We start from the raw sequence: 19,750 nt of genomic DNA, 5'->3' as shown, positions 1-19,750 counted from the left end.
AGCATAAAGTCAGGGGAACTTCTGAAGTTCTTATTACTTCATCTAGTTATGTTTTACTCTAAATACATATTATCAATATCTAAGTTTGTCATCATCAAAAAGGGGGAAATTGATGGGTTTTCAATGTCTTTGCCTTATGTTTTGATGATCTAACAAACTTACTATCAAGAACCAGATAGGGAACCTGACACACTTGGCACACATTACAAATGAGCAGATTCCAGCCAGGACTCCAGCTAATGTGAACTGCTGCAAGTGTAAAAAATAGAGAAACAAGATAAGGACCTGATCCTTTGTGTTTCCCTAACAGCAGTATGAAAGTCAACTATGCACAGCTAGAAAGTGACTGCCACAGGAACAGTGCACACGGTGCAGCAGTTTTGCAGTTACTTGCCCTTTGACCAACCAAGTGCTTACATCATTCAAGTGATGTCATCAAAGGTGCATTAACAAGAGCAATATAACAAAACATTACTTGAACGCTTGAGAATTCACTTCAATCATTCAAGTCTTCTACAACAGTGAACTTAATTCTCAAGAGCTTGAAGAACAAAGTTAAACACTACAACGGACCAGTTCCAAAATCTAGTATTTTGTTGTCCTTAGTTGAGTTATAACTTTGTGATTGTTCTTATTGTAATTCCTAAATTGCTAAGCTAGAAACATGCTTAAGAACCCCTTTGTAAAACCATAAACTTTCTGAGTTTGTGTTGTGACTAGAGATAGTCATAAGTTAAAGTCTTTGTAACTAGTGAGTGACAAAGTGGCTTGTGGTAAGTGTATCACAGGTTAGTTGAGTTGAAGTATTTTTAATAGAGTCATTACAAAGTGACTTGTAATAGTGTATTTATAAGTTAGTGAATTTGAAAGCCTACAAGTGTAGGTTGTAATTTTTTTTGTCCCCTTGAGTTGGAATTTTTCCACATAAAAATTCCTTGTCTCATTTACTTACTGTTTCATTAGTATTCTCAGTGGAAACTCATAGAGAACCAAGTACTCTATAGTTTGGTGGACTCATATAAACTAATAGCATTTACAACCATTGTCTCGCATTTGCGGTATTCACAATTGCGAACATGGCTTCGCAATTGCGACACCTGCAGCTGGGTAAAAGAGGGGGAAACGGGACTTAGCTCATTTCACACCATATTTCTACCCTAAACTCTCTAGATGCGATTTTTCAAGAGACTTTTCTTCCCAAATTCATTGGTAAGTGACTTCAATCCATCTCCATTCAATTACCCATTACATTTCATGAGATTCAACATCAAATTTAGGATTTACATGGTAGAAATTAAGAAATTGGGTAGAATTGGGGGGTTTTGTAAAATTGAGATTTAGACCTCGAATTGAGGTCGAATTTCGAAACAAATTACATAACCGGGCTCAGAGTGAATGGGTAATTGGGTTTTGGTCCGAACTCAGATTTTGACAAAGTGAGCTCGGGGTTGAATTTTGTTGACTTTTTCAAAAATGATCAAAATTGAACCTCTTTCATTTGTGGATAATTTTTAAAGCTTATTTTGAATAATTTGGTCAATAATTTGCTAGATTTGATTGGTTTGGCTGGAAGTGGAATTTATTGATATTAGGGACGGATCCCAATTTCGGAAGTCGGAATAGGTTTGTGATGTCATTTATGACTTGTGTGCAAAATTTGATGTCAATCGGAGTTGTTTTGGTATGAAGCGGTGTTGGTTTCAAAATTCGGAAGTTCATAATTTTCTAGGTTTAAATTTGGGTTGTGATTCGTAGAATTTATGTTGTTCGATGTGATTTTTTGCCTCAAGTAGGTCTGTTATGTTCTTTGGAACTAGTTGGTATATTCTGACGGGGTCCCGAGGGCCCCGGGTGTTATCCGGAACAAAATTGGACTTGTTGGATTGCTGAAGATTTGCAGCTTCCGGTGTCATCGCACCTGCAAATGGATTGTCCGCGGTGCAGAATTGTTGGTGCAGGTGGTCATGCGTAGAAGCGTAAAAGAGAGCCTAGAACTGGTGTGGAGAATGGGCGCAGGTGCGCCTCCGCAGGCGTGGTCTTTTCCTTCATAGATGCGGAAGTTGAGAAGGGGCTTTGGGGCTGGACCGCAAGTGCGGTCACTTTTTCCGCAGAAGCCGGCTCGCATGTGCAAGCCTTTCTTCGCAGAAGATAAAACCTTGGAATTAAGTGGAGTCCACACTTGCAATGGTTTTCCCGCAGGTGCAGTGTCGCAGAAGCGACAAAATACCGCAGAAGCGGAAGTCACTGGACAGAAAAGGGAAATTTGAGGGTTTTGATTGATAATTCATTTTGGACTTAGGGAGCTCGGTGGGAGGTGAATTTTCGAGGGTTCTTCAAAGAAAACTTTGGGGTAAGGACTTCTAATTCGTTTTTGATTAATTTACATGAGTCTATTGATGATTTCATCATTTAAATTAGTGTTTTGGAGTTGGAAATTGGAGAAAAATAGTAGAAACTCCTTAGGCTAAATTTTGTTAGCTTTGAAAATTTGAGGTCGGATTTGGGTAATACTTGTATGGTTGGACTCAATATCGAATGGGTGTTTGGATTTTGTAATTTTGGTCGGGTTCCAAGACGTGGGACTGGATTTACTTTTTGGGTTGATTTTTCAATTCTTTGCAAAGATCGTATTTTCATTGTTTGAATTAGTTTCCTATAGTTATATTTAGTTATGAAATTATTTTGGCTAGATTCGAGCCGTTCGGAGTTGGAAAATCGAGGGAAAAGGCCTTCTAGTGGATTGATTTAGCTTGGTTTGTTGTAAGTGGCTTGCCTAACTTTGTGTGGGGAAACTCCCTTAGGATTTATGATGTCCGTGATAATTGTGATGTGTAAGAGCCGTATACGCAAGGTGACGAGTGTGTACAGGGGCTAAACATAGAAATTACCAATTTTTAGCTATGTAAATTCCTTTCATGTCTTAATTGAGTTATCTTAACATGTTATAGTCATCATTTTTAGTCTAATTTCATATGTCTACTTGTCTTATCTCTCGCTTGCTAATTGCTCAACATGTTTAGTTGAAATTCTTATTTCTCTTATTTCGTATTCATTATTTAAATGTTGAATTCTTTACTCGAAATTGCTATTTCTTGGATTATCGTGTTGTTGAAATTGGTATTGAGTTGCAAAGGCCGCGATTCCTATTGAGGCAAAGTGTAAAGTTGTTAAATATCATTCGATTGAGTTATTCTTCCGGTTGTTATTTGTTGAGACTTTGTGTACATTGTGGTTGAGCTGTGGGCTCCTTATTGTGATATCTGTTATTGTTTGGTTTCTCTGGCAAGTTGTGATATTGGGTACTTGAGGTGCGAATTGTGATGCATTGTGATATTGATATGCATGCGGTGGTATAAGGTATGGGTGTTGAAATACATGCGGTGAGATGTGGTGGGCTTGATACGCGTGGCTAGTAGGGGAACTACTAAAATCCATGCGATGTGACAGGTGGACTAAAACACGAGATTCTATTTCAAGAAAAATGATTTTCAAAACTAAATGTAAAGCCTCCTGCAGTGATATAAGGAGAGATTGTGAGTTACTTTTGTGATTTGGGACTACGAGGCGGTACCTCAGTAGTGGCCCTTGATGATTTTCTCTATTTGTTGTACTTGTCTTGGTTGTTTGTTTCCTTAACATGTCGATCCTTGTGTTTCTTCTGTGTTGTATTATCTGCTTTGATTTTGTGTAGTTAACTTTTGGTAAATTCCTTATTGTTTCATTTCCATTGTCATTATCATTGTATTGTTATATCTTTCGTCATGTTTCCTATTATTTTTGGTAGGGCATTGACTTGACCTCATCATTACTCTACCGAGGTTAGGCTTGGCACTTACTGGGTACCGTTATGGTGTACTCATACTACGCTTCTACACATCTTTTTGTGCAGATTCAGGTATATCTTATCAGTCCCGGCACTAGTGAGCTGAGTTGCATTTTAAGACTTAAAGGTATACCTGCCCGCGTCTACAGGCCTTGGAGTCCCATCCTATCCCTTTTTATATTTCCCTTCTTTACTAGACATAGCTGTATATGAATTGTTTTGGTATTGTCATAGAGCTTGTGACTTGTATTACATCGGGTTTTGGGCTATCGTATATACTTTGAGCTGTAGAGATTTCTCTTTATATATATATGTTGCTGAGTTTTTGAGATTTTAGATTATTGTTTCATTCACTTCCGCATGTTTATTAGGCTTACCTAGTCTTGGAGACTAGGTTCCACCACGATATCCTAAGGAGGAAAATTGGGGTCATGAAAATAGCATTGTTATAAACCCTCTATAACCTCGTGAATGACCTTAATCCCTTCAAACTCATCTGAAGTTACTACGATTCATCCTAACGCTAAAGTACGAGATGTTACATTCGTCCCCCATTAGGAACATTCGTCCACGACTGTTGGATCGCAGCTTGGTGCTCTAACACATTACTTTTACATCTAGAGTGTACCATTCTGACAGGGACTTTGAATTTACTTATCTCTCCAATGGTAATCACATGAAGCAGAATGATTCTCTAAAGTCACAGCTCTACAGCACGATCCAGAGTACGAAAGAAAGCTAACATTTTCTAAATGCCATGTAGCTTCCCAATTATAAGTGTGGCACACAACACACTCATAAGTGAGACTCTACTAGACACGATTTTGTAGACTCTCTAGGACACGACCTGCTCTGATACCACTTTGTCACGCCCCAACGTGGGGAGGCATGGCTGGCACCCGGTGTCGTACTGGCCTGAGAGAACCACTCTGTAACTCATGATCGTCCAAATAAAACTCAAACATACATAGGTTGAGTTGGCTAAAATCAGTCTTTCTGTAATCATCATGGGCCAACATGGCTACAACTCGTAATGCATAATTGTAAGTAGGCAAACATTGTATCAGAGATCCATCATACTTAAAACATAAATACACACGGGCCGTCAATGCCTATGACATACTGTACATAATGAACCCGTGTCTACAAATCCTCGAAGAGTATTCGATATCAAATGGGATATGGCCCTGGCCTACCCATAAGTTTATGGCAAAACTCTAATATGATGACTTATAGACTCGACTGCACTCCGTATGAAATGCAGTATTACCAATCCTTTGTTGAATGCTAATCTTGTCTACTATGAGCGCTCGACAAATTAATTATCTACACCTGCATGCATAAATGCAATGTTCACAATAAAGAGGATGTCAATACGAATAATGTATCGAGTATGTAAGATAGAACTAAAATATAACAATAAGTAAACATCAATGAAAGAGATATACGAATCAACTTGAATCTCTGAAGTGATATTGAGGACCATGATATGGATACTAATTATACTTATATATTCACTGCATCTCTTTGGGACTATTATTAATACCGTAACGTAGAACTTTTGAAATATTCAATTACCAATAAATCATGGGCATTTTATAAAGTTAATACATGCACTAACATTTCAAAGAGACGTGAAGGTTATAACATTGGTAAAAATTATATTTCATCAAATTCTAATGTTTCCCATCTAATCTCAATAATACAAATTTTTGTACTACTAATTCTCAAAATGGGAAAAGATAATTTTTATTATGAGAAAATAATTTTTGTCTTTATAACAAAGAAAATCCCATTTATAAACTTTTTCATATGAAGTGTACAATTTAAATCATATCTGGAAGTAGTAATAATAGTAACTATCCAAAATTATACTTAACAATTCTTTGTTAAAAGGTTTTACTTATAAGTAAATATATATACACCCTATCAAAATAACGTCAAACGGTATTAAGATTGTAAAACAAAATAGCATTTTCATAAACCCTCTCTAACCTCATGAATGACATTAATCCCTTCAAACTCATATGAAGTTACTACAGCTCATCCTAACGCTAAATTACAGGTTGTTACAAGACTGCCTTGACTGTAGCTCTAGTTCTATTTTTACCTTCGAGATTGGGTTCTTATACAGTCTATTGTGATGCTCACGGATTGGCATTGGATGTATGTTGATGCAGGAGGGTAGAGTTATTGCTTATGTTTCGCGTCAGTTGAAGCCCCATGAAAAGAACTACCTTGTACATGATTTGGAGTTGGTATCAATTTTCACACACTTAAGATTTGGAAGAATTATCTTTACGGCATGTCTTGTGAGGTGTTCACATATCACAGGAGTATCCAACACTTATTCAAGGAAAAGAATCTAAACTTGAGGCAACAGAGGTAGTTAGAGCTACTAAAGGACTATGATATCATCATTCTTTATCACCCGGGGAAGGCCAATATGGTGGCCGATGCTTTGAGTAGGAAGGCTGAGAGAATAGGGAGTCTTGCTTATATTACAGTTGGGGAGAGACCATTAGCATTGGATGTTCAAGCTTTGGCCATTCAGTTAGTGAGGTTGGATATTTAGGAGTCCAGCAGAGTTTTTGCTTGTGTTGTATCATTGTCGTCCTTGTTGAGCGCATTAAGGCGCGCCAGTATGATGATCCCCACTTGCTTGTACAAAGGGACATGGTGCTTCACAGTAATGCTAAGGAGATTACAAATGGAGATGATGGGGTATATAGGCTTCAAGGCCGGATCTATGTTCCAAATGTGGATGGAAACTACCTCAACCTTTTCTTCCATGGCTAACTTTAATTTTCTAGCTTGTTTTGTCTTGTGTCGGTCGCACCCAATTATGCAACTATTGAATATAATTTGGTGTATATATATATGTGTGTGTGTGTGGATGTACTATCAAGTTTGTGTTTTGCCCTCCCACTTATTATCCACGTCTTGTAGTTTAAGGGGATACCATATGATCTTCTAATAATGCTAGAATGAGTTGTATTTATAAAGTAATTAAAAGTCAAACGGTGTCACGTTGTATCAACTAATGTTAAAATAAGTTGTAGATATGCATGGTAATTAGTTGTTTTGTATTATTCATAATAAAATTGATCGTGCGTAATTAGTTATTTGCCCTCCCACTATGATCAACTTCTTGTCAACGGGAGATCATGATAATGCTGGAAAGGGTTGTAAAATATTAATTAAGTTTGTTGTTATCCTGAAAGTATTCATCCGCTAGTTGCTCAAAAGTCGTGCAATTAAATTACTAATCGTGAGGAACACAGTATTCTAATCATCCGGGGACCGCAAAGATGTATCATGTTTTGAGGCAGCATTATTAGTGGCGGAAGATGAAGAAGGATATTTTTGTTTATGTTTCTTGGTGTTTGAACTGTTAGCATGTGAAGTATGAGCATCAAAGACCCATTGGTTTGCTTGATTAGAGGCTTGACATTCCGAAGTGGAAGTGGAAGCATATCACTATAGATTCTGTAGTTGGGCTTGAGGAGATTCGATACAGTGTGGGTTATTATATTATGCTCCGCGGGAGCATTATTGTCCTTTGCTCTTATATCTATGCACTTGCAACACATTTACGAAAACAAAGAAAGCAACTAAGTTTCCGTAGTTGTGTGCTTCTGAAAAGTTTTCAAGAATTGAAGACAGAGGCGAATCGAGGATTGAAGGTTCATGGTGCTATATTATTTTGAACATAGACCTGTTGTTATTTACACATGCCAAATAGAGAAAACATTTGGTAAGTTTGATCAATTTTACACTTCCGTTTAGATTATTCGTCTTTTCAATTTATATACACAAATAGATCGAATGAAAAAATATAATAATTATTCCAACTTGACACGAAGAATAAAACTTTCAACAATATTAATGTCATAAAATTTTCTTCCACATAGTAATCTATAAATGACTTCATTAATGATCAATCTTTAGGTAGAACTTTCTAAATTTTCAAGCACTCTTTCGCATGGCTAGCAAGATGAGATCAGGCACTCTTCTTTGAGTTCAAGAAGTGAGGAGACAGAAGAAACCATGCCCTTTGTAAATTTTCATACATATACAGAAAAGAAGTTCATGTTGGAAAACTAATTCAAAGTTGTAGTAGGAAACCTAAATATTGTTTAGGATTTGATATGTGCTAGTTTATTTAATTTATGTCTAAATAGAATTTGTAGTCAGAAATATATAGTAATAAGTTTTCATGTTTCTAGTTGAAATAAGTTCTGTACAATTATAAATAGGGGTATTGATAACTTATTTAATATGCAGATTATGAGGAGAATTGTAATGAGCATTTAGAGATTTAATACAATAAATTTTCCTTCAGTTCAGAATCAAACATGGGGTAGTCATGCTACCATATGACCAAGTTTATGTGCTTCAAGTTTATCATACACACAAACTGCTTGACATCCATAAGGTTGAGTAACTTGTCAAAGTTGAAAGCCATATTTGTTGATAATGAAATTGCAGACTGATTTAAGGGAGAGTAACGCATACATTTATAGGGCGTAAGCATTTGTTGAAAACGATAAATGCCTTTATAATGTTCTTTCTTTCTTTCTTCTATTCACTCATTCAATCACAATGTGAACTAAGGTAGAACTTACTATTCTCATTTGCGATTATTGCAGAAATTTCCCTTTAAGATCAAAAGATATTATTGAAGAAAACAAAAGTAAACTAAACAATCATGCATACAAGTTAAAACTAGTGATTTTACATGAAATTAACTGCTGCTAATTGGACATGGAGGAATTGGAATATCAATAATTCCCTGTAACATCTGTAATACTTGTTTCATGGGAGGACGAAGAGCCGGTTCGTCCTGAATGCACCAGATCGCCACTGAGATCATTCTCTCCAAGGTATTCTTGTCTACTTCTTCACTTCCAACAAGCTTGTCTATTTCACTTTCTACAAGGCAACTATATGCCCATTTAGAAAGCTCGATTTCTTCTATTTTAGTCACATACACTTCAATGTTTCTTCTGCAGCAAATGATTTCTAGCAATACAATACCATAACTGTAGACATCTACTTTGACAGAGATAGGGGCATTTGTTTGCCATTCTGGTGCCAAATACCCTCTAGTCCCTCTTACGCCGGTGAATGTTCTTGTTTGATCAGGCATTAGTAGTTTGGCCAACCCGAAATCTGAGATTTTAGCTGTCAACAACTCGTCGAGTAAGATGTTTTGTGGTTTTATATCACAGTGGATGATTGGAGCTTCACATTCTTCGTGGAGGTAAAGGATTCCCCTGGCAACGTCTAGTGCAATATTTACTCTTACGTTCCAATCCGGCCGAGTAGCTCCTCGGAACAAGAGATTTGCTAGGCAACCATTGCTCATATATTCATAAACTAGAGCTCTTTTTGAGCCTTCAGCACAATATCCAAGCAATCGAACCAAGTTCCTGTGTCGAGTTCTGCCAATGGACTTCATTTCTGCTCTGAATTCCCTTTCACCTTCATCGACTACTTTCTCTAGCCTCTTCACCGCCACAAGGTTTTTACCTTTGTCGAAGCTCCCTTTATAAACTGCACCGAAGGCACCCTTTCCCAACTCTTCTTTGAAACCATCAGTTGCTTGTTTTAGCTCTCTGTAAGAGCAAGTTCTGAGTATGAAGTTTTTCGTTAAGCCTGTGGTTCCTGTCTGCAATAGCTTCCTGTACTTTATTATCCTGAATTTGAAGACGTAAAATCCTGATAATGCAAGAGCAGTACCTAAATACAGAACGAAACTTATCGATAAAACCAAGATCACTACCCATGGTGGCTTCACTGAATCTGTTGTTGGATTTTGCACGACTATATTGCTGACTTTGAAAAAACCAGTGTGAGATCCTTCAGGAGCGCCTTTGACATACCTCAAAGGCAGCTTATGTTTCATACATTGGCCATTTTCGTCGAAGAGGGCAGCATCACAATCACAGTCCTCAAAACAAGATTTGACACAATCTTCTTTTCCTAGAAATGATGTAGCAAAATAAGGAGGATCGTCCCAAGTAAGATTAGTCGTAGTAGTAATCTTATAGACACTTGAATCTTCTTTGCCATGAATGCACTTTCCTCTAGTGAAGTTCCTTTGACAATCACCAAAGCTTGGATCATTCTCTTTCAAGTATGATCCTGGTAGACACATACAAGAGTGTACATTGTGAGTTGTAACACAAAAGCTGTTAAGGCCGCAGAATCCCTTCACAAGACAGAGATCATCGATCGCCTCCCACTCCAACCGTATTTTGGAATTACCATTGGAGTCGAATTCATGAGAATAGAGTCGAAAATTTCCATCATGATCGAGTGTAGCCCGATAAATACCTGTGTTCTTCTGCATAAGTGGACTATATAATCGTCGAATTACTGAAGAATCAGTGTCATTGATCAGCAATAAGATGCCTGTACTGTTAAGAAGCAGATGATTTCTGCAACCAGAGCAATAGACCTGTGAAGCCCAATAGGCATCCACTGCCTCATTCAAATTTTTGGGGTATGCAACAAGGTTCCCATCGCCCTGCATCACGAGGCGAAATCTCCCTGAGGAATGATTTGTGGAGGAGAAACTAGAAATCAATTTAACCCCACTAGCTAGAATCTGGCCACCTAATATTGTATCACCAGGAGAATTGAAACTCTCATAAATAGACTCATGATCTTGGTTGTAAAGAACAAAGTTACCATTATCAAGCAAGTTGGCATAATATGCAGATTCTGATGAACTAGCAATAGTCTTATCCTCCTCATTACTTGTTTTCAGAATTACTTTTCCATCAATAAAGGCCAAGGTGGAATCTGCAGATATTTCTGGATCATCACGAAACGCGGTCCAGACAATAGTATCATTGTTATTGGAGCCTCCCACTAGCCAAATTCCTACCTTGTAACCACTTCCTTGTGGATAAAAACCAAAGGCGAAATGACCAGAAGCTGAGTACCATGCTGTAGGCTGAGTAGTGGGATGAAGAGAAGATCCTAATCCTATTGTATTTCGTGGCTTTGATTGAGCTCTAGCTGATCCAAAGATCACATACAATACAAGGAAGAAATATAGAGACATGATATTGGAGTAAGAGAAAGCAGCACAAGTTTTAACTTTTAACATGGTTTTAACCCCATCCTTGTCAAAATAAGAAAAAGAAAAAGAAAACTAGAGAAACAACAAAGACAAACAGAAAATCTCTTCTCAAGAAATATCCAAGAAGAAACTGGGAATATTACTTGGTCAAGTCAACCATTAGGTCTTCTTAATGAGTTAGCATCAACAGAAAACTATAAACAAGCAGGGAAATATTTTAATCGAAAAGTCTTCCCTGAGAAAAGTCGATGAAAGACCTGAGAAAAGGACAATTAATTCTATCTTTAAACTTTCCATGCGTAAAAATTCTAACTTTGAAAACAAAGGCTGAAAAGGACTACAAAGAAAGAAACTTTAACTACTCCCTTTGGTCCATATTAGTAGAAAATATTGTTTTAAATTCTCCATTTTTCATTCTTTTGTTTTCCTTTCCCTAGTTTACAATCAAAGTACAAAGGTCTGATATGAAGGCCAAGATCAAAGAGGTTAGAACATATTTGACGACAAAGCGCCAAAGTTATGCTCGACATTCAAACTGGTTTTGGTTCACATAAATAAAATGCTTGACATTCTATTACAAAGTAAAATTTATGCTTCATTATATATCAGTATGTTACAATATACAGAAGACATAAGAAACCTAAACAATGTTTGTGTATGCTAAAAATGGTATGTCCATAATTCCTTCTAACATGAGAACCACATTCCTCATAGAAGGGCGCAGATCAGGATTATCATGAATGCATAACAAACCAACCTTCACCGTCCTCTCTAAGGACTTCACGTCTACTTCCTCATCTCCCACTAGCTTTTTGAGATCATTTTCGACAAAGCATTTATGTACCCAAGTAGGAAGAAAGATCTCATCCTCAGTTGAGACGTTGACATCCATATTACTTCTACAGCATATGATCTCCAAGAGCATCACTCCATAGCTATAAACATCTACCTTGTCAGATATCAAGGCGGTATTCTGCAACTCTGGTGCCAAATACCCTCTTGTTTTGAGCTGAAGTTGGTTTCCTACTTGATTAGGAACCAAAAACTTTGCTAGCCCAAAATCAGAGATTTTAGCCGTCCACAAATCATCTACAAGGATATTGTGTGCCTTTATGTTGCAGTGAATTATGCAAGTCTCACATTCTTCATGCAAATAAAGTATTCCTCGTGATATGTCAAGTGCAAGCCTCATCCTTTGCTCCCAAGAAGGACTTGTTTCAGAATTAAATAGGATATCTGCAAGTGATCCATTGCTCGTGTACTCGTATACAAGAATCTTTTCGGATCCCTCCAAGCAAAAACCAAGCAAATGAACCAAGTTTTTGTGACGAGCTTGCCCAATTGCTGTCATTTCTGCTTTAAACTCCCTTTCTCCTTCATCCCCCATCTTCTCCAGTCGTTTTACAGCAATCGTTCTGTTACCTTCTGATAAAATTCCTTTATAGAGGTTTCCAAACGAACCATTCCTTATCTCTTCCTTGAAATATTCAGTGGCTTTTTCAAGCTCTTCGTAAGAAAATGATCGAAGAGTGAACTCCTCGTTTGGCCCCAAATATGGATTTTCCAACAGTTTTTGATATTGGCCCTCACTGCTTCTGTAGAAAAGATAACTGCAAATTGCAACAACCGTAAGCAGAAATGCTACGGAGCCAAGAGCCAGGGATAGAATCAAGATTATCTCTTTCCGGCTTTTATTTCTATTCCCAGCTTTTCCAGGATAGGGAACAGTGTGACCTGCAATTTGGGAAATATTGTAGCTCTGCTTGACAAAAGCCTTGACAGACTGATCAGTTGGATCAAGTGTTGAATATACTAATGGAAGCTTGAATTTGCAGCAAACTCCATTGACATATTGAGCAGCCCAACAAGTACAATCTTCCAAGCAAGATTTTCTGCAATCCTGCTCAACAATTGAAACCTGAGAAAATGGATATCCTCCAAGTTTCAAGTGTTGAATCATGGTGAGATTGTAGGCCAATAATGTAGAGTTGCTGCTTCCACAAGACTCTTCATAAACAAATCCCCGATAGCACCCTTGGAATTTCATTTCATGGTTGGCATATAAAAATCCTGGTAAGCAAGAACAAGCACCTGTGCTGCTGCTGCCATTTCTTGCAGTACAATAACTGTTTACGCCACAGAATCCCCTGGCTTGGCATTGATTTTGTAGCGATGACCAATTGATTTCCAAGCTCGATTCATCTCTGCCTTCAAAACTGTGTGTATAAAGCCTAAAAATACCATCAGGATCAAGAGTAGCGCGATAAATCACTGTCTTATTTGGTGTTCGAGTTGAGCTATTTGCTATTTCATTCACTTGAAAACCAAAACCATTAGAAGCATTTCTAAACAGTTGGCCTCTTGAAGTAAGACTCACAAAAACTGAATCAACATCACCGAATTCGCCTCTACTTTGTAACATGAAAGCCCAATAGGAAGCCTCAGGTCTATTTATGTAATTGGTTGGATATGCAACAAGATTCCCATCAGGCTGCATACTCAAATAAAATCTCCCAATTGAATGATCAATTTCACTGACACTAGAGACAAGGCTGTGGCCTGATATTAGGCGCTGGCCAACGAGGAGGGTGTCCGTTGGATAATCAAAACTTTCCCAAACGACATCTGTTTTATTATAGATAACAAAGTTACCAGAATCAAGCATGGAAGCTGAAGTTAGTGGCTTTGGAGATTCTGCAATGACTTTCATGTTCTGCTTTGTCCATAGAATAAGTTTGCCTTCTTTTGTAAACTCGAGGTATCCATCCGAATGAACTGGAGGATCATCTCTACTAGCACTCCAAACGACAGTTTTTTCGCTCGTGGAAGCTAACCATATGCCAACTTGAAATCCATCCCCTTTTGAGTAGAAACCAAATGCAAAATGGCCTGAAGAAGATAGCCAAGAACTCGGATTTCGGTTTGGATAAAGAATAGAACCTAAGGTTATGTTGGAAAGTTGCTTCTGTGCTCCAACTTCAACAGCTGCAAATAGCATTGGAAGCATCAAGAACATGAAAGTAGCCATGGCAGAAAGATGGGAAAATAGTAATATTTGCCACTTTTCGTATAAGGATATTTTGACTAATATACGCAGGGGCATTTTCAATTTTAAATGGTACCAATGATTAACACGTTAACAGGGAAAAGAGGATGTAAACGAAGGCTAACTAGGAAATTTCTTATGTACTGAGACGTTAAGATTTTGCCAATTCCTATTTGAATTTTTCTACCTTCATTTGCGTGTTAGGTGATTTAAGTTTGTCTTTTGCGCGTTGGATGGTTATATATGTTTTGATTTCATTAAACGGATATTTCTCTCTTTCCCCCTTCCATGTTCTTTCTTTCGTTATAAAAAGAAAACGATTAATCCAAAAAAAGAAATGCTACAAAGAATTGCATCACTAGAAGTCATGGATTACGTAGGGCATGGTTCCCTCATATTGGTCTTGTTTGACAGAACCAGCTAGGATGAATTTTGCTGTTACAAAGGTCAGAAAATCGGACAAACCATTTACCCTATTTAACTATGTTTTACTAAGTATAAAAACTAAATGTATCTTTTTTATAAATTTTACACATTCCCACAAAGGACTCCTTCTAACTAGTTATTACCTTTTAAAATCTGTGATTAGTGCGAATCAGTGATATCTTCTGCTTAAAAAAAAAAAGATACACAAAAATCACATACAAATAAGGTCAAAAAGTAATTGAACTAAACGATTGATAGTTGTTTAAACAACTAATTAAATTGCTTGAATAACCACTACTAAAAACACATCATTTTCTCATGGAAAAATTTTCAGTAGCAATTCCCACCGAAATACAGTGGGAAAATTAAAATTCCTTTTCCTAGAAGAATAATAACATTTGTCATTGACTATCCGTGGGAAAATTTTGGCACAAAAATGCGCAGGATTTAGTTTCTTTGGGAAAAATCATTTAAAAAATAATTATATAAAACTGAAAAACTTTCCCAGTGAAAACAGTGGGAACTTAAACAATAAATAATTTTTTTTTACATATTCCCATAGACTCAGTGTGAACGGATATTTTTAAAATTTTCTTATAATCATGATAAAGATTTCCCAGTGTAGTAGCGGGAAAGTTTTATTATTATTCCCATACCTTAAGTTTTCCCTCATTCTATTCCACAGACGCCTCCCTCCGTCACTGCGTCTCTCACTTCACTCCATTTCCAGGTAATTCGACCCCTCTCTCTCTCTCTCTCACTCACTCACCCTCTCCTAAATCATTTTTGATTTCCCCCAAAGTACTTTGAAACTTAGAAACTTACGGATTTTATACTATTTCAAACCCTAGGTTTAAAAAAATTAATGTGAAGCGAATCTGATTTGTCATGGGGGTATCATTTGTCACCTAATCTTCTGTCTCTGTTACTGATTTGGGATGTATTGGCCAACCATCATTACTCCCTTTTTTATTTCAACTTTCCCTTTGACCGTATGTGCCTTTGTTCTCTTTTTGAAACTTAGGTTAAACTGATTTGTTCAGGTAGTATGTGCCTTTGTTCTCATTTTTGGTCGCTAACTTGTGCTAAATTGTGATATTACTTTTGAGGTGATGAATCTAAACTTACACTCTTATTTAAACATGAAATACACCTGGAGCTTCTATCTGTCACTTTTTAATATGAAAGGATAAACAGATTTAATTAGACATCTGGAGTATGTGTACTGAGTGACTAAGACCTTTGTTTGAAACTTATATTTCTGCTGGAAGTGGTTTTCTCCATGAAAATCGGTTTAACAATGCATATTGCAGAAGCATCATATTGAATAACAATGCAGACAGAAGATTAGGTGACAAATGATACTATTTCAAACCCTAGGAAAATTAATGATGGTTGCCCTCTTTTGCAATTTTTCTAATTTTGTCTTTGAAGTTATTAAATTTTTATAGTTCATAGCTGGTGGAATATAAACTCGTGAAATTATGGTTCAAACTTTGAATTTTTATAAACCAGCGGAATGAAAATGAATAAAGAGGGAAAATAGCTTATTTTTGAGCCCTACAGTTAGTTCCTCTGCGTGGTCCTATTTTTGGTTTCGGCTGTTGAGCAATTGGTATTTCTATTTCCCATTGGAATTGAATAACATTTAGAGCTATTTAATTGTATGTTTGTGTTAATTGAATTAAGGATAGTTTGTCTACTTACTACTCACTGGTAAGACGAGATAAGCATATCTTGATTGTTCTTTCCTCAGGACTTTGGTATCTAGTTAGGGAAGAAGCTTGAAATTTTTAATACTCTCATCTAATGCAAATGTGTTCTTCAAATATCACTCTGTCAACAATTTTCGTGAGGAAAAAGAACCCTTCTTTCATGTCCATTTACGCACTGATTTTTTTCTGGAGGTTCAACCTATATATGTTTTGGAATTTTCTATCCAAAACCCTAGCTGAAGAAGCTGCTTGGAAATTTGCAAAACAGAATGAGATTGACTTAGTTACACTTCATCCAGGTCTAGTCATCGGTCCACTTCTGCAGCCCACGCTCAATTACTCTTGCGAGGCTATATTGAACTTCATAAAAGAAGGTAAGTTTGTTCAGAATGGTTGGTAAGCTTTTTAAGCATTTAATATCAAATGCATCGGACAATGAAGTTAATAGATTGTTGCTTGAGTATTATATGTAACCATGGTCTCTTTGTGAATGTGCAGCACCTTTGATCTTTCCATTATACTCCTAACTTTTACAATTTATAATTGACATATTTATGCTTCTGTAACTACTGTATTAACAAATGCTTGAGAAGGCAAGTCTTCTGTCTCACCTATGGTATAAATTTTAAAAATTGATCAACCATAGAATATGAAACTTTGTTTAGTACATATTAAGGTCGGTATTAAGACTAACCAACAATTCACTTCAAGTTAAGATAACTCAAGGGAAAGAAAAGGATACTACACTGAAATAAGCAGAAAATGATATTAATCTGTCTATGGAATTCAAGTAAAACATAAGGTTAAGAATTTTACAGTCTAACTTAATTGTCAAGAACGTCTGTTTTGACTAATCTTCTAGGAAATAGATTAGCAGGATATTATTTCTTGCATATTGTTCGTTCTTTTATTACCAGATTTTAAGCTATCGTCAAAGTGCATAATACCACTATGCGAATATATATTTCTCCTTCTTCCCACTTTCTTATAAGGAGCAAGACTAGCAACTGAAAAAAAAGATAGGTTTCTTAAGCTTAGAGGAAAGAATTTAAGCATCCATTTGCTATCAACAACGCAGAATTCTAGGAAGCGCTGAGCATCTATACTCCTTTTTTTTATATAAATGTGTAGAGCTCTTCCAGAAATGGAGATAGAAAGTTGACAATTTTAAAATACACAGTTTAGTTTTTTTGGTTGTCGACTTGTGTAGTTATCTTTTAACAAGGACCATTAATCAACTAAAATATAAGAAAACAAAGTACATGATCAGTATATAGTGGTCAAATCCAAAGTAGTCATCTTTATCAATTTTTATGTATAAGGAATAGTTTATGAAACATTGTTTCATGATGTTTCACTGAGCGAATAAAATAAATTATGCTATATTATTTAGATGGCTCCTCAAGGTAAAGATGGTCCAGCGGGTACTGCAGCGGAGAAGGGTAAAACAAGAAAGAAAACAAAAGTTTCTAGTAACTTAGGTATCACTACCTCCCCCCCACATGCACAGTCTATTTATAACTATTTTAGTTACCATTTTTTAACATATTATTTATTTTTTCAGGAAAATGCTAAAGGAAGACCAGTTACTCATGATGAGGTATTTGAGGAAACCCACATGAAGAAGTTGAAGGATGGAACAAAAACGACTTGGATCGAGCCGCGCGCCGAGACAACCCATGTAAGATTAACAACATTCTTCACATATATGAATTAACAATATCGCTCTCTTATTGTTAAGTAAGTGATTTCCATGTATACATGCCAGCTTTAAAACCAGGTTCTCTATATCTCAATGCCTTGTGAATTTTCCCTTGACCAGCAGTTATATTCCCATATAGAGAGCTAATTCTCGATAAGGAACACCCCTAAATAGCAGCAAAACACTAATCAAATTAAGAGGATCAATCATGCACATTTTAAGCAGCTTTCTTTCGTGGGTTCACATAGTAAATTTGTTAGCTGCCAAATTAGTGGAAAGATACTTTTGAAATAACATAAACTTGATAAATAGTCTTACATGGTAAAATTCTTGACCATGAGATAGAAAATCTGAAACCATTCCGTCCTTCAAATTTCATTAGCTTTATGTCTTCCTACAGAACACATCTTGTAATAGAAGAGGATTATCTCCATGATTAATAAAAGCTTCTACTTCATTGTGTTTTCGATTGACTATTACAATCAAAACTTAAAAGTAATTAATAAGAGTGATACCTTGTAATGATGGTAAAAATCTACTGATTTGAGTGGCACGCTCGAAGGACTTGATGCATGAGTCATCCATCTGCCTTCTATCTGAAGCTTTTATGCTTTGAATCAGAAACATAGCTTCTGTAATCTTGTTCATATGCATCAAACAGATTGCCAGATTACTTTGCTTGTTCTTATCCGGTTCGAGAGAGAGTGCTTTTCTGCATTAAAGAAATTTCCTTATAAAGCCAATTTTCTACAAATAAAGGCACATCTCTATAGTACTCTTCTGCCAATTTAAAGTTATTCAGTTGTATGTGTGACCATGCCAAGTTCCCTAACAATCTGCAATTGTGTCGAAAATTCAAAAACGGAATCATAAAAGTAATTAAAACTTAAAAGTGATTAAAGTATTCATTTTAAATGAATTGTAATGTCTAAATTAAATTCCATGAAGTTCAGGGGAAGAAATATGAAAACAGAGTAAGCATAATTGCACAAGTCTCTATTTGATATTGTCCTAAGTTAATAAGTTTCTAAAGTAATTTAATTTAGACATGATGAAGACATATTTTTTGGTAGGAGCTTTTAAACTGATAATACTTGTAATTTTTGTACAGGACAATTTCAAACAAATCTTGGAGGAGTTCATTCAAAGCTAGCCGATTGATGATCAAGGTAGGCCAATCCAACCAACCCAGGAGGAGATCATGGATACGTGGATTAAGGCAGCTAGTGGCGTGCATAAGGGGAGAGTCTACGGCCTTGGATCAGAGTTTAGTCTCGGCCGTCGTACTTCTGGATTGTCTGGTTCTTATTCTTCGTCACATTGCTCGGTTGATCTAGATGAGTTTGAGCAATTGAATAGGAAGGTAGCGAAGATTACGGAGTTGTATCTTCAAGAAAGGGCTGCAAGGGAAGATGCATTAAGACTTGTCACTCGTGTGTTAAAAGTCTCAAGTGTCAGATAAACTCCCTCTTAGCATCTGGCGCATTTCCTGTGCCTCGTTCTCCAGCATCTGATGATAACTAAGGAGTAGTTTCTTTTATTAGTTTGTTTTGGATGGTACTTGGATGTTGAATATTCAATGTTGGATTTTTTGAGTTTTTGTTCTACTTTTGGATTAATTATGAAATGGATTGATTAGTTGTTTATAAAATGAATTGGATGGCATGTTGAATTAGGTATTTGAATGCTTAATTGTATTTAGTCTTGTATTGTTGGTTGTACTTTCTGTTTGGCAGGTGGTGTAGTTCTAAAAACAAATTTGGCCATGAAGATATTTTCTAGATTTTCCACGAATTTCCCATCGACTCCCTAGGAATTTTGTGCATTTTTTTTCCATCTTTCCCACTACTTCCATGGGTAAAATAAAAAAAAATATCTAAAATATTTTTAGTACTTCCTACGGATTCGGAGGGAAACTTAAGAAAATTAAATTATTTTATTT

At 36.4% G+C, this 19,750-nt stretch overlaps 2 protein-coding genes and 1 long non-coding RNA gene across 4 annotated transcripts; 1 reads left to right on the top strand and 2 right to left on the bottom strand.

The window, feature by feature from the left end:
• Positions 1–8,484: 8,484 nt before the first annotated feature.
• On the bottom strand, positions 8,485–11,020 carry LOC107816124 (G-type lectin S-receptor-like serine/threonine-protein kinase LECRK2). Its single transcript, XM_016641810.2, has one exon. The coding sequence runs from the start codon at positions 10,944–10,946 to the stop codon at positions 8,571–8,573; it is 2,376 nt and encodes a 791-aa protein (XP_016497296.1). The 5' UTR covers positions 10,947–11,020; the 3' UTR covers positions 8,485–8,570.
• Positions 11,021–11,299: 279 nt separating this feature from the next.
• LOC107816125 (G-type lectin S-receptor-like serine/threonine-protein kinase LECRK1) lies at positions 11,300–14,113 on the bottom strand. The gene has a single exon (XM_016641811.2). It carries the CDS (start codon positions 14,020–14,022, stop codon positions 11,560–11,562), a length of 2,463 nt encoding a protein of 820 aa, XP_016497297.1. The 5' UTR covers positions 14,023–14,113; the 3' UTR covers positions 11,300–11,559.
• Positions 14,114–14,985: 872 nt separating this feature from the next.
• Positions 14,986–19,503, top strand: LOC107816126 (uncharacterized). 2 transcript variants are annotated; one of them, XR_001654863.2, is made up of 5 exons: positions 14,986–15,121; positions 16,406–16,480; positions 17,500–17,587; positions 17,671–17,787; positions 18,920–19,503. It is a non-coding gene; the product is annotated as an uncharacterized LOC107816126 (long non-coding RNA). The 2 variants fall into 2 exon arrangements; XR_001654864.2 differs by lacking the exon at positions 17,500–17,587.
• Positions 19,504–19,750: the final 247 nt, after the last annotated feature.

This window comes from Nicotiana tabacum, chromosome 11, assembly GCF_000715075.1.
Source record: "Nicotiana tabacum cultivar K326 chromosome 11, ASM71507v2, whole genome shotgun sequence".
Lineage (NCBI taxonomy): Eukaryota > Viridiplantae > Streptophyta > Magnoliopsida > Solanales > Solanaceae > Nicotiana > Nicotiana tabacum.
This window is presented reverse-complemented; position numbering and strand designations above follow the sequence as displayed.